Source organism: Pelecanus crispus, chromosome 1 (assembly GCF_030463565.1).
Source record: "Pelecanus crispus isolate bPelCri1 chromosome 1, bPelCri1.pri, whole genome shotgun sequence".
NCBI classification, from domain to species: Eukaryota; Metazoa; Chordata; class Aves; order Pelecaniformes; family Pelecanidae; genus Pelecanus; species Pelecanus crispus.
Window position 1 is genome coordinate 112,729,650 of NC_134643.1, and position 14,814 is coordinate 112,744,463.

At 37.3% G+C, this 14,814-nt stretch overlaps 1 protein-coding gene across 1 annotated transcript in view; it reads left to right on the forward strand.

The window, feature by feature from the left end:
* Positions 1-13,185, forward strand: part of ROBO1 (roundabout guidance receptor 1) — a 544,983-nt gene extending 531,798 nt beyond the window's left edge. Inside the window, exons 27-31 of the mRNA XM_075712575.1 lie at positions 221-630; positions 2,447-2,599; positions 10,822-11,130; positions 12,360-12,556; positions 13,171-13,185. Of these exons, the coding sequence (XP_075568690.1) occupies positions 221-630; positions 2,447-2,599; positions 10,822-11,130; positions 12,360-12,556; positions 13,171-13,185 (1,084 nt within the window). The remainder of the gene's footprint in view (positions 1-220; positions 631-2,446; positions 2,600-10,821; positions 11,131-12,359; positions 12,557-13,170) is intronic.
* The last annotated feature ends 1,629 nt before the right edge of the window (positions 13,186-14,814 follow it).

Consider the following 14,814-nt stretch of genomic DNA (forward strand, 5'->3'; position numbering starts at 1 on the left):
TGTAGATTTCAAACTAGATAGCTGTCAGTCAGTTCTGATTTACAGCAAAAATAAAAACTAAAAAACCAAACAACTGTGAACCCTTCAAATATAAATTCTGTTGATTTAAAAACTCAAGTCAAGCTTCTTGGGAAATAAAAGAAATATTTTCATCAATCTTCTATTTTCTCTGACTATGTTATGTGACTTCAATTCTTCTTACCCTGGTATTTTTATGCAGACGTCAACCTGTGAGTCCTCCACCCCCTCCAAGGCCTATCTCCCCACCACATACCTATGGATATATCTCAGGGCCCTTGGTCTCTGATATGGATACTGACGCACCAGAAGAGGAAGAGGATGAGGCAGATGTAGAGGTTGCCAAGATGCAGAACAGAAGGCTCCTTTTGCGTGGCCTTGAGCAGACACCTGCCTCCAGCGTTGGGGATTTGGAGAGCTCTGTAACAGGGTCCATGATCAATGGCTGGGGTTCAGCCTCCGAAGAAGATAACATCTCAAGCGGGCGGTCTAGCGTTAGCTCTTCAGATGGATCATTTTTTACCGATGCAGATTTTGCACAGGCTGTTGCAGCAGCTGCGGAGTACGCTGGCCTGAAAGTAGCCAGACGTCAAATGCAGGATGCAGCAGGAGGTGAGTTTGTCCTCTGTTTGGTGGGAGTAGAAAAAAAATGGCTGTTGTGAAATGTATTTATCCACAACTGCTTCCTGGATTATTCTTGTTCTTACAACATTTAGAAATTCAAGGGGGGGGTCAGTTGACGCTAGTGGAAGAGTCAGAAAAGGAGTTTTGGTGAAACAGTTCAAATAAATTGCTGTTCTACATGGTTTTTCATAAGTAGTTCCTAATTTTTGGTCTCATTGATTACTGCCAAACCTCAACCCTGCTGGTGGATTTCCACCCAGAACTGAATGAGGGGGAAAAAAAAAAAAAAGGATTACAGAATTGTATTCTTTTCCTAGTATAAGGCTCCCAGTGTTTTCAGTCACTCTTCATGAGAGGTTTAATCCCTCTGTATTGAAATGTATATTTCAAATAAATAGTAAAAATTTAGAGTCATATTCCTCTGGATTTGAAAAAAAAATTGTAATATATTTGGTTTCCATTTTATATTCAGTTGTTATCTTTTGGAGAATGCTGTTCAAGCTGTTACTGCTGTATTGAGATGAACTGGGTTGGTTTTGTGTTGGTTTCATATTTTGATAGCTGTTATTAGTTGCTGTTTAGATTATAGATTATGAAAGGCCTTATGGATACGTTTCTTACTTATGTTTTTTTCTCCTGAATCACCACTGGACATATGAAATATGATATTTGAAATATTTAGTGTTTTACAACATACTGGTTACTAGTAACACTGGGTACATACAGGTAATCAGTAAGCTGATCAGTAACTAGGCCCAGTGGATATTTTTATAGTTCAGCTAAGAAATAAGAATACCACAGAGTGGGATGCAGGTTTCAAGCAGATCCATGAATGTTTGCCAATCAATCCTATTAAACTGCCAAACCTGGAGAAGAGGTACTCTGTCACAACTGTGTCCACCCTGACTGCACAGATTTGCAATCTTCCTCCCATTTCTGATATCCTCTCCCAGTTAACAGTCCTTTGTTTCATTTCAACACAGCTGTTCATCATGAAGAGTGAGAGGGGAGGTAATTTAGTAATTCTGGATGAAATCCTGGCCGACTGAAGTAGGTGGCAAAACTCCCATTCATACCCACGGGGCCAGGATTTTATCCATTTTATACATATACGTTTGTATAAATATGTGTGTCTATGTGTGTGTAAATTTATATATTTAGAAGAGGTCTTTTTACATCCTGTTCATATTACACGTAAATAATTCTACAACAGTCAAGTTCATGTTATGCAGTGATTTTTATGTATTTATATTACCCATACCTGACTACCCATCCTAAAAATGGGACACTTCTTATCTGCAAATAAGCTGTGATGAAACGCCATATATCCCCGATGCATTCCTGGTAATTCACTCAAAGCGGCGGAGGGGACATCTGTACCTGAGACCTGCTGGTGGCTTGCTCTGTTCATGGCATGGGAGACCTCGTGCTGCCCGAGCTCGGGGAGGCGAAACCCCTTTTGAGAAGTGAAATGCTTTGTTGTTTCTGGAAGGTGAAAAGCCTGCCAGTGTTTGACTGCTGAGAGTGTTCAGCTTCCTGGTGCAGGAGCTACCAGCTACCAACCATTTGGATAATTTCTGTGAAACTAAGCCAACCTACCTACTGACAGGATAGCAAATGCTTCGATGCAGTTATGGTTCACTCTAAAACTGATTACAGGAAGGATGTGAGTTTTATTATTGTTCCAACAGTGTATTTTCAGGTCTTTTATAGCTAGGTCATTCTGATGTGAAAAAAGAGAAAGTATGAAATATCTTATTTTAGATAAGGAAAATAATAGCTCTTGTTCTGTAACGATTTCCAGGCCGTAGACATTTTCATGCATCACACTGTCCTAGACCCACCAGCCCCGTGTCTACCGACAGCAACATGAGTGCTGTTGTAATACAGAAGGTCCGACCTGCCAAAAAGCAAAAACACCAGCCAGGACATCTGCGCAGAGAAGTCTACACAGATGGTGAGTCCACTGAAATGGGTGAAAACGTCAGTGAACCTTTCTAAATATGCATTCAGTGCGTGTGTGTGAAATTTTTCCACAGAGATAACATTATGTTTCAGAATTCAGTGATTTGTGTTTCCTGTTGCTAAACACACTGAACAGATTAATCATTTTAAATGCCAGAGTTCCTTAATACTGTACATTGATGCTTCCACTCCAGAGCCTCGCACCTGTTTTCTGTAGTGTCCTAATCGACTAATTACTGTCATTATTTAAGAGCCCAGATAGCATAAATAGTACAGTCATTGAGAATAATGTGTGGTTAGGATAAAAATCTTCGTTCACATGACTAACTATTAAAACGTTCAGAATGTATCCTTTCCTGAAAAAAACAATTTACCATTCAAATGGTGGGCAACACAAATCAATGAATTTTAATCCTGACCACAGCATTGTTGCAAGCGGTTATTTTGTGAGTAAAAGCGAAATCTAATCATCTTCTTTCGTGCCTTCACACACAATATCAACTCCTGCTGAAAAGGTAGTGCTTGTATTCTCTTGGGAGAGTAGGAGGATAATGCAAACATTGTGATGTTGTCTAGAGAGAGCCTTTAATGAAAATGCCTCAGGTGGTGCAGTTTTTATTAAAGCACTACCTTCCAGTTTTATAAAACAACCCACAGGCTTTGTTGGAAATTCATGTAAGATAAATTCTCCAAGACTTAACCCATCTTGTCAAGTTTGCTAAATTTGCTAACGGTGGGGAGGGGAAAGTAAGGCATCGTTCCCCACCTCCTGGTTCTCCACAACAACAATCTGATTAGGACTTTCATTACCAGTCAGAAATTTTTCAGAGGGGCATCATTTGCCATTATCATATGAAAGCCTAATGTTATAGATCCTTATCCAGGGTTACAAGAAGGGAGTTTTGAACCACTTCTCCCTATGATTCCTGCCACTTGACGAAAAAATTTAATACAAAGCTCACAGCACGATGAGCAGAAGTAATTTAGCAATGAGTGGTTGTCCGTGCTATTATCTGTACTTTATTCTGAGTATTTTCTCTCACTAGCATCTATCTGATATTAGGCTGCATTAAATACTGGCATGACACAGTGCACCTGGGCCTCTTGGCTTATGCCCAGGCCCCTTCTGTCAGTGAAACTGAGCTGTTGGAATATTATCTGATTTCAAGAGGTTATTACAGTGGTTTTGTGCATGTTTGCTTCTGTGAAAGGACAACACAAGGTGTAAATCCCAAAACTGTATCAGAAATGTTACGTTTCTGAGACCCTTGTAATGGCATTTTGCAAGATTTTATGGACAATTTATCGGCTTTTATTCTCTTGAAGAGAATGCACTTAACTGAATAATTGGCTAAGCATCAAACCTCAGTACAAACACAACAGCTAGGACACCAGAAATAAAATCTGAACAGGAGTTTTATGTGGCCATTTTCTTCTAACACAGGAGTAAATAAGAGGTGGAGCTGTATTTGATGACGGGTTTTTGTGCAAGTAATTGTACAAAGTTAAATCACAGAGCATTGTGATTAGATATTGCAATAGATTTGACAATCATGATCAATATTTCTTTTGTGTTATATAGCACCTGCTTACTTCAGTGTATTTTCTAATTAAGTAAGAATTTCCGCTAACCTGTTCAGTGTGCAATACAGAGTGGCCATTCAGGGAACAGCAAATTATGGCTTTAATTTCTGCAGAACTAATAAAACCCAGTTCAAAGGTTGAAGGGCTTGTTTGGTTTTGATTTTTTTATTATTATTTTTTTCCCCTCAGTCCATTTACATAAGCATATTTAGAATCGTACTGAAGATTCTAACCATTCATTTTAATAGCCACATCTAATGTGTTGTCCCTTTAGAATTATCTATAAAATAACATCTAGTAATTGTTTTTCTTAAGTGGAGAAAAGTGATACGGAGACATGAATGAAACATTTAAGCACAACTGACCTTTCCAAGATATACTTAGGTTTTTCTATTGGCTTGATGTCACACTGTTACTTATCTTTTTTATAAAGGAGTGCCTGATAAAAAGATTTTTTTTTTCCCCCCTCATAGTGGGTGAACATGTGTGTGTTTGTAGCAAAGCAGATATTCTGAACTTAAGCATTTATTGGTGGCTAGAAGCATTGAATAAATCCTAAAAGAGAAAAATACATTGCTTCATTACTTTCTCAGCCTTTAAAATGGAATTTACTTTCACATATAAAGAATTTTCTACTGTTCCCAAATTACCTGAATTAGTATTTGCTAGCAGTTTCATGAAATACCAGTGTCATGAAGAATTTACACGATTGGTTGACAGAAAGGATATATAAATAAATAAAGAAAGTCTTTGCATGAATGGTTGAAAATGCCAAGACTACTAGCAGCAGCAATATATGTAAGTCTTAAATTCTGTAATTTTTTTTCTTTATACAGCAAGATTTGTGAAAGAGACTGGTATTTCTGAAAGTGTGTTTGTTATTAATGTAGCAGTAAAAGGTCTACTACTACATTTTTTTTAAATAAGGGAGAGCACGCTTTGATCTACTGTGCATTGTATAAGTAGTACCAATTTTGTATTTTCTGCTAGCATTAGTTCAAATCAGTTTCTTCTTTATGTGGAATGGGATTTCAGTTCAGTTGTTCTATTCCTTGACAGTCATCCAGGCAGTGAAATGTGCTCCATATTTGTTGCTAAAATCTTTGCTCAGTAGGTGGTAAGGATTGAAATGTATGAATTTTTAATTGCTGTTCATCTAGCCTTTTAGAGAGTGAACTACTAAGTGCATTACAAGAACCAACTAACAGATGTATCCTCCTTCTCAACCTTGCCTGACCTACTTACATATTTAAGAAACCAAATTTTAAAAGAATATTTTTGTCTTTTCTAAAATTATATATATGAATGTCTCTTCTGAACTGTCTTGAATTGATTTATTAGTAGTTACAAGCCCTCAGAATTGTAAGCATTTAGATAAAAAGATACAAGTACTTGTCATTGCTTCGATTCAGTAGGTCTTTCAATAGAAATTAGGCCATTGACATTTCACACAAGATTTTAAATCCTGATTCTTTTTTAAATCTCTGAGTGACAAAGGAAAAAATGCTAACATTTTCACAACTAACTGGTTGAGACTGTAACTGAGTTATTTAGCTGTGTTACCAATGACATGACGTTAGGGCAGCTGAATTTCTCACAAAAGGCAATTGAATATCTGCCAAATATTTCCTTGGGTTTTCACTTTACAATGTTAAGCCATTATGCATGCTGGCTGGCATCATCTGTACTTTTGTCTCCCTCTGCCTGTGCAGTGCAAATGAATGTATTCTGCACAAATTTCAGCAAGGTAAAAAAAAAAGTAGGAATGCTATCTTACCTCTGCTAAAAATCAGCTTGTTATTGAATGATAATAATTTTCAGATACCTGCTCTCTTTGCAGTCCTTACTTCTGATTCCATTGTGAGATATTTTGTAAATGTTCATTTTGTTACTGAAGGAGTTTTTGTGGAGTGAAAATTTTGTTGATAAAAGCATTATGTAAATACACATACAGGCAAAAAAACCCCTACAACCCAACAAACCACTGCTTTTATACGTCATATTGGGTTTTGCTGTATCTATTTATTCATCCAGTTATTATGTACAGTTTGAGCCATGTTTCTTGAAAGATAAAGCATGAAAATAAATAGTAGCTGAGGTTATTAAGTATCTAGGAATCTTAAATGATCTTAAAGCTTTACTAAGTCAGGAACGATCTTGAGTTTTGCATGCCCGCATAAATATGCAATAGAAACAAAATCACTCTGTAGCTTCTCCAATGTTGCACACAATCTGTAACTGCTGTTTTCTTCAGGGTATGGCTGTAGAAACCTACACCCCAATAGAGCTTAAAAGAGAGAGTTGCCTAATAAGGCCTACTTCCCTCATTTGTCACTACTTACAGTTCATCTTTTTGTGCTTATTTGTGGTTTCTCCACTTCAGTGCCAAACTAATTTAGCAGATTATTTTTCCCCACTGGTTCTTTGCTTATCCCATGATTCCTGTATATGTTCTCGTTTAGAAAATTATCATCGCTCCTTTCAAAAGACATATATGGAAGGTTTCCTCTGTAGACCGTGCTATGAAATGGCATCCATTAGTTGTTTTAGCTACGTGGGAAGTGTACAACAGTAGTACATAGACATGAATGAAACGTGAGCACAGCTGACCTTTAACAAATACTTCTGAGTGCTTTATATTGGCTTGATGTTGCTTTGTGATTTATTTTTTATTCCTTACAATGGAAGCTGCCATTTTCCTTTTAATAAGAAGTGTGCCAGTTTGTACTCAAGGAGGCAGATTGAATCTGGATTTTCTCTGTGATCTGAGCTGTTAAAATAAATACCACAGGGGTGTAATAGTGTTGACCTCTGAAAAGTTTTGTGGTTTTTTTTTTTTTCCTCTGTAAAGGATTCTTCTCAGCGAGGAGTACTGTGTTATAATGAAGATTTTTATAGTTTCCCTGCAGGCTGCAAAAATGTTCTTGAAAGAGAATATCACTTTTCTTTAGTTATTACTGTACCACAGAGCTACTGCCGTTTTACGAAACTTTTTATATCAATGTATCTTTCCATAGTCAAGACTTAACACCACTTTGTTCATTGGCCTGTGTAGCTGCATAGGATTCTTGAATAAAGTAGTATGTTCCAAGCTGTATTTTATAAGCTACAGGAAAGATATTGTTCCTTCCCTTTGGTATTCAGCCAGTGCATTGCTGTGCCACAACTGTTGTAGACTGGCTCCAAGGGTGACTAAAAAGGCTTGGTACCTACAATCCCTTTACATCAGCAGGCTCAACAGAAGGGCTGTTCAGTGCTCTGATAATAGAGACAGTGAGCGGGGAATGTGAGACACAATATATTTATTGCATGAACAACTGTGGTTCCAGAAGCCTACACTTCTGAGTTTGAGTATCTTCATCCACTTCTGATTCGGTATGTCCTTTTCTGGGAGAAGACCTGTGAGAAGGATGTTTTGCAGAGAAAGGAAAATATTGTTTGAATCTCTTCAGGCTAATGAAGAGTTTTTCTTATTTTTTTAAATCTTGACCAAGTTCTATAATCACTGAAAGTGTTCTGCAAAAGGTGGGAACCATCACCATCTCCAGCATTGCTTCTGAAGAACAGTTATTGTGCTAGATAAGCTTTGGGCTGGATCTGACGTGGTCTGATGCACTGGGCTTTCAAGGAACATATCACATGCTATTCTGAAGTCTTCACACAATTTTTCACCAAATTGTTGAATTGTAAGAGGTTATATACTTCTTCCGACAAGATTTTTTGGAGCAGGTATTGACACTTAAGCTCACCTGGCTATGGTGCCCTGTGATCCAAATGTCCATACCTGTAGGCACATACTGAATTTAAGCATCTACAGGGCTGGGCAGCACAGTTTGGTTCACTCTTTGGTGGCTAGAGCTCACAGGGCATTTCTAGATGCATAGAAGAGATAGTCTGAATGCTGCTCTGATGTGTGGAATTAGAGTTTCATTGCTAAGGCTGTGTATTGGACAGAGGTTACCACTGTGAACCATGTTTAAAGCATTATGGATAACAAAGGAATGAACGTAACTGATTCTGTGCTTTCTTGCCAAAATCTGTTGTATTTGATATCTTATTGATTCAGAAGATGCGTCTCCCTTTTACAGTTTTAGTTTCCTTACTTAAAGACGTCCAGTCCATTGCCCACAGATCTGTCTTTGTTCTTACTTTATAGCCTAATAATTCCCACTCCATAAAAAAAAAATATTTTCATTCAGCCACTTAGTATATCCAGGCTTCCAGCTAATTTACATTATGCCTTCTCAAGTTTTGGAAATGACAGTGCTTTTTCTTAAAAGACATATGCAAATGGTGGGTGTTAAGTAAATGCTTAAATTGTCAGTATTCAATTGTTTACCTTCAGCTACTCTCTAAAACTGTTGTTCCCCAAACTGCCAGAGTTTGAAAAACAAACTACCCTACAGAATTTGCAAGGAATGTAAGGCCAGTTGTCCAACTTTTCCTAACTAAGAGGAACAGAAAGAAAGAAGTTTCTGTGTTCTTGTTAAATAGATTTGGTCCCTTGTTCAAGGCATAAATTAGAACAAGGAAAAGGTTGCTTGGTTGGGTTTTTGTGTGGGTTTTTTTTTTTTCTATTCATTCAGTCTTTTTACCAAAACAGTGGAGTTAATGCAGCAAGAATGTTACAGATCTCATTTACCTGAAGTATGTCCAACTTTGTGACATCTTTCTTCCTCATCATCCCAATCTAGACAACTGAAAAAATTTCCAGTCCTGTTTAAAACAGGTCAAGGGCAATTCCAGGTTATGTCACCAGTTTAATGTGGAGAATGGGGCCCAGTAAGCCTTCACAGAGCACTGAATTCTGCATTGCTCCACCTTTCCACAGGGCTAGATCAAGTCATTTGTGCTTTGTGTCACTGGAAAACCTCTCGAAAATATCTGGCATCTGCCATATCTGAGTTTATATGTATATGTTAGATGCCTGTTTTTTTCTTATTCAGGAGTACTACCTTTATTCTTGGCCCCATTCAGTAAATTTTCAGTTGAAATGTTCTCTTGAATAGACTGTGAATTAGCTGTATATATAGTAATGGTGTTCGAAAAACACAGCTGCTCCAAGATTTTTGTGGAAGTAGAAAAAATGAATGCACACTATTATAAAATGCTGAAGTTACATTTTTTTTTAATAGTGCTGTTGGGTTTTTTTTTTTAGCAATCTCACTTGAGATTATTAACTTTAAACATCTTTCACATCTCACTTTTTTTAACCTGTTGTTCTCTTATAAGTGTGGTTTGTTCCTACACCTTTGTCACGAACTGTTTTTGTATTGTCGCTCCTTGTTTGACTTTTACTTTTTTTTTTTTTACTTCACATTTTATATTCCACAGAGCACTATTGTATCTTGATGAACAGTTTACATGTTCTAGTTTTAAGTCTTAATGCAGGAATAGAAAAATTTAACTAAGTAAAACATGTGTGCCTTATAAATACTATTTAAAAATAAACAGAATTTTACAACCTCTTAAGCTGTGCTAACTTGTCAAATTCAAGAGTCTTCTGTGTCTTTTTTTTTTGTTGTTGTTGTTCTTTCTGACAGCTTGTTACTTCATTGATTGAGTGTGGATTTTTTTTATATCTCATGAGATACCCACAGACATCAGGGATATGTGTGTTAGATTAACCTATTATTTTGAACACATAGTTAATATAGTTTATCCTTACATATGTCAGCAGTGTGTCTGATATACATTCTTACACCCCAGCCAACTTGCTTTAATGCTCAGCACACTGAAGACCTTGAGTAACTATAGCACAAGGGGCTGCGTTGTTGAATGGACTTAGCAAAAATCATAGACTCATCGAATGCTTTGGGTTGGAAGGGACCTTTAGAGGTCACCCAGCCCAACCCCCTGCAGTGAGCAGGGACAGCTTTAACCGGATCAGGGTGCTCAGAGCCCCCTCCAACCTGACCTGGAATGTTGCCAGGGGTGGGGCATCTACGACTTCTCTGGGCAACCTGTTCCAGTGCTTCACCACCCTCATTGTAAAAAATTTCTTTCTAATGTCTAGTCTAAATCTATTCTTCTTTAGTTTAAATCCGTTATTCCTTGTCCTGTCACAACAGGCCTTGCTAAAAAGATTCTCCCCATCTTTCCTGTAGGCCCCCTTTAAGTACTGGAAGGTCGCAATAAGGTCTCCCCGCAGCCTTCTCTTCTCCAGGCTGAACAGCCCCAACTCCCTCAGCCTGGCCTCATAGGAGAGGTGCTCCAGCCCTCGGATCATTTTGGTGGCCCTCCTCTGGACCTGCTCCAGCAGGTCCAAGTGATAAATATCAGCAAAGATATGTTAATATCTTTAACTCTGTGTTGATATCCATAACTGATATATTAATATCCAAGTGCCTAACGTTTATTACAGCTTTCTGTAATGATTTTTAAGAAAATATTGCGATTTGAAAAGGCAGTGAGAGATCTTTACTTCACATTTTTAAAGCTCAAGCTTTGGAAAAATACCCATCAGCAGTTGTAACTAACATAATACTTTTTGGAGGGTGGAGAGAGAAAGGCAGAGGGAGGGCTGAAAGTAAATAGGGCATCTGTTTCTTCAGTGGAAGTTAAATATTATTTCTTCATTTCATTAGTGTATGATGTCATTGTAATTATTATTCTTTTTCAACTTTGTAGACTTGCCACCCCCTCCTGTGCCACCTCCAGCTATAAAATCACCAACCGCCCAGTCCAAATCACAGCTGGAGGTGCGGCCGGTCATGTTGCCAAAACTTGCTTCTATAGAAGTGAGGACAGACAGATCTGCGGAAAGGAAAGGAGCGAGCTACAAGGGGAGGGATGGGGTGGATGGGCGACAGCATTCAGACGTGCGGACAAATTCGGGAGAGCGGAGAGAATCACAGGAACAGCAAAACGATGGGAAACTGCGAGGAAATAAAGCACCAAAACGAGAAGGCACACCAGCAAAAACTCATCTTCTTCAAGGTCATTCTGCATGCTTTTGTGTTGATCACAGGGAAGCGGCAGCTCTTTCCAGGTCTCTCACACTAATGGTGTGAGTGAAGTTAGGTCTGCTGAATTGTCACCATTTATTGTAATTATAGGTGCTAATACAGGTCATGTTGCAGGTTCTGGTTAGGGTAAAATGGAAACAAAAGCTTATGAAAAACATAGATTTTCTATCCTGCTTTCCTTATGCACCCATCATGTATTAAAGCTAATGCTGAGGAAGCCCAAACAGAAGTATTCCTTGAGAGCTGTAAGGATCAGTGTTCTTGCCCCTACCACACATTTATAGTCTAGTTATGTCCAATCTATCTAATTTACAAGGAACTGAGTGAAGTCAGATAGTAGATCTATAAGTCACATATTTAACTTTTCTACCAAAGAATTGGCACTTGGCCCATTTTTGTCTATTTGTAAACCTAGTCCTGTTTAAAAAATAAGAAAGCCATAGTAGTAATGCATTAGTTATAAATAGTGACATGGCATTATATGAATCAGACCTGATCAATGTAATCTCTTGTTTATGGAAGTTGTTAAGATTACTACTTAATGGAACACGATTAATGGAATTTCCAAGTGTTCACTAAGGCTTTCAACAAAGATTCATACAAATGTCTGGTCCTTTCTTCCTACAGGTATCCAGGGTCAATATCAGGGGTGACTGGGCAGTAAGTTGGTTAAATGGGCACATTAGTAGGAGATTGGTACTAATTATAGTGGATTACTATAGAGAAAAGTTATTAGAAGTTTACCTTAAGAGGATGGTGCTGAAATTTTAAAACATGCCCACTAATTTTGTTTCAAATTCAATCTGAGAAATACAGATGCAGTGAGCTCCTTGTGAGTATTGTGTATGTATTGTCATTTTCTCCTACTCAGTCATATCAAAAATACACTACAGGGGTTATTTTTTTTTTTCTTCATTTTCGTGTAGAACATAGAGCAGTGATCATAAATTGACATTAAGTGGACAGTAATCATGAATTAGTTTTTCTGTGGTGAACGTTACCACGTGAATACTATAAATTTCCTTGAGAAAGCTTCTATAATGTTATTATGGAAACAGCGTATTTCATATTCCTGTCAGGCATCATTTTAAACCTACTGAGGATCATAAAAAGTCAAATAAATCAACTGCATGCAGAAATTTAAGGATCACAGTATCTCTGGTCTTGTAAACATAACTATGTATATATTTAATTATACAGAGGACATCCTGCCATATTCTAGACCAACGTTTCCAACATCAAACAATCCTAGAGACCCCAGCTCCTCCAGCTCTATGTCATCAAGAGGATCAGGAGGTAGACAGAGGGCAGATCAAGCAAATATAGCCCGAAGGAATGTTGCAGAAATGCAAGTACTGGGAGCGTATGAACAAGAAGAGGAAGAAGAAGAGATGGAGGTAACTGCAGTTGTACTGCTGAAGATGACTAGAATAAGGCTGTTTTCTGTGCTTAGACAGGTGCCAAGAAAAAACACTTTTGAACCAGAAATATTTCTCTTCAGAAAAATTAGTACATTTATCAGTCTATTAATGCTATGCACAATCCAAGAAGTGAAACCTTAAGAATGTGTCAAAAACATAAGAAACAAGTAATATGTAGCACAGTGTAACTGTCACCACGCTAAAACCTGTGGAACAGAACTTGCAGAAACACAGTATTTAAATGTGCACTTTACATTATCCGGTTTCTTTCAGAAGTGAAAATAAAGCATTAGAGCATCTAAGAACACCCTCACAATGCCTTTCAGATTTTTTGGAAGTTTATCGTTCTAGATTTTGTAAGATATTAAGGCATGAACTTTTTTCTTCCTTTTTTTCCTGCCTAATAATATTAATTCAATTTAAATCCTGATTGTAGAAAGGGTGTGCAACATGCAGTCAGATTGCTGCACATAATTAAAAGTAGTAATTATTATTTAAAGGTAACAAATCTCTAAGAAGTATGTGAAGCAAACTTTAAATAACAAAATCTAACATGGAGTCATTTATGTCTTTTATTTTTCTTAATACAGGAAACAGAAAGCTGAAGACAACGACATGTACTGTAACAGGCTTTTAAAATCTAATCGAAAAAAAAAAATCACTTAAGATGCCTCAAGTCTGATGATGTTTGACGCCAGAAATAATGTTCAGTGCAATCAGAGTGTACAATTTTTCATTTTTCTTCATTCCATCAGAATGCTAGTTTTTATTTTACTCTTTCTTTGTAAACCCTCCTTATGAGGAACGGCCCTTGCCTATTCCAAACGCTAAGTGCCATCACCTTCGCTGCCCAAGAAGGCAGGTAAGCTGCTCTTTGTGGTACTTGGGCCAGCTGCTGCTTCAGGATTAGAACAGAAGGGGATTCCAGAGCCTGGGATCCCACGGTTTCTCCCCAGCGAGGCAGGCAGTACACTGCCAGTACACCAGTGAGCCGATCGATAACATTGCAACTAATACAGCATTGATTAAAAAGAACCCCAAAGTGAATATCATGCAGAATATTCTTCTATTCTAGGGGTTTCGCTGTTAGTGCAAATGGTATCTTGCAATTTCAATACAGACTGTGTGTCTTGTTTTCTGCCAGTCTCTTGCTAACCTTTTGCAGATGATACAGTTTTACAAATGCAAGTAAAATTAATTTGGGATGAGGTGGCTCTTATTGTAAATATGTACTCATTTTAAATCCCCTGTGTGGTACTTTGATTTGTCTTTCCATTTTCATCGTTAAGTACATTCTTATTAAAAATGTCCTTTGGGATAGGCAGGAGGTAAGCCAGTGTGATTGCTATTTGCCTAATCGTGGCATGAGCAAGTTCATCTGAAACTTTTTCTAATTTTCAGCTTCAACAATGCTTATGAAAATGAGCAGGAAAATCAATGGACATTTTTAATAATGATTGGGTAATACCATTAACTGTTACTGGCCCAAATCTCAGACCTCTACTTGTGTCAATTCACCTTAAAGAAGAAGTGCCACTTAAAGAAGTTTTGTTTGATCTTGGCGATTAATTTTTTTGTAATGCACTGCTTATCTTTTTTTTTTTTTTTTTTTTGGTTTTAAAAGCACAATCACTAAACTTTGTTTGTAAACCATTGTAACTATTAACCTTTTTTTGTCTTATTGAAAATGTTAAGCATTCGTTTGGGATATTTTTCATCTTTTTGTTAATGCTCTATGTTTGTATTTGGAATATTTGAATGATGACAGACGGTAAAGTAACAAACGTAAACGTGGGCCATAATCAAAACACTTCTCACTCTTCCTGGACTTATAGAAAATTACCAATTTTGCTGTGGCCTCTCTCAACATTGGATTATCATTAAAGCTGAAGTAGAGGCATTAGTTGCATTGAATTTGCCAAATGATGTCCTCTGTCTGTAGATTTATAATCTTTTTTGTAATTATAAAATTTCTTTGTCATTGGTGCTAATGGAAGAACGTGTGTTTGTTTATTGACAGCTATCAGGACTAGCCCCAATGAAAAAAAAAAAAAAAAAGAAGAAAAAAAAAAGTGGTTTGGTGTTTACCGAGGACTGAAATTTTTCATTTAGCTAATTTTTAAAGAAAGGTTCCATAGAAAGGGTGTGCAGTACTAAAGGAACAATCCGTGTGATTAATGTTTTCATTATGTTCATGTAAGAAACCTCATATTTTAGCCATAATTTTGCATACT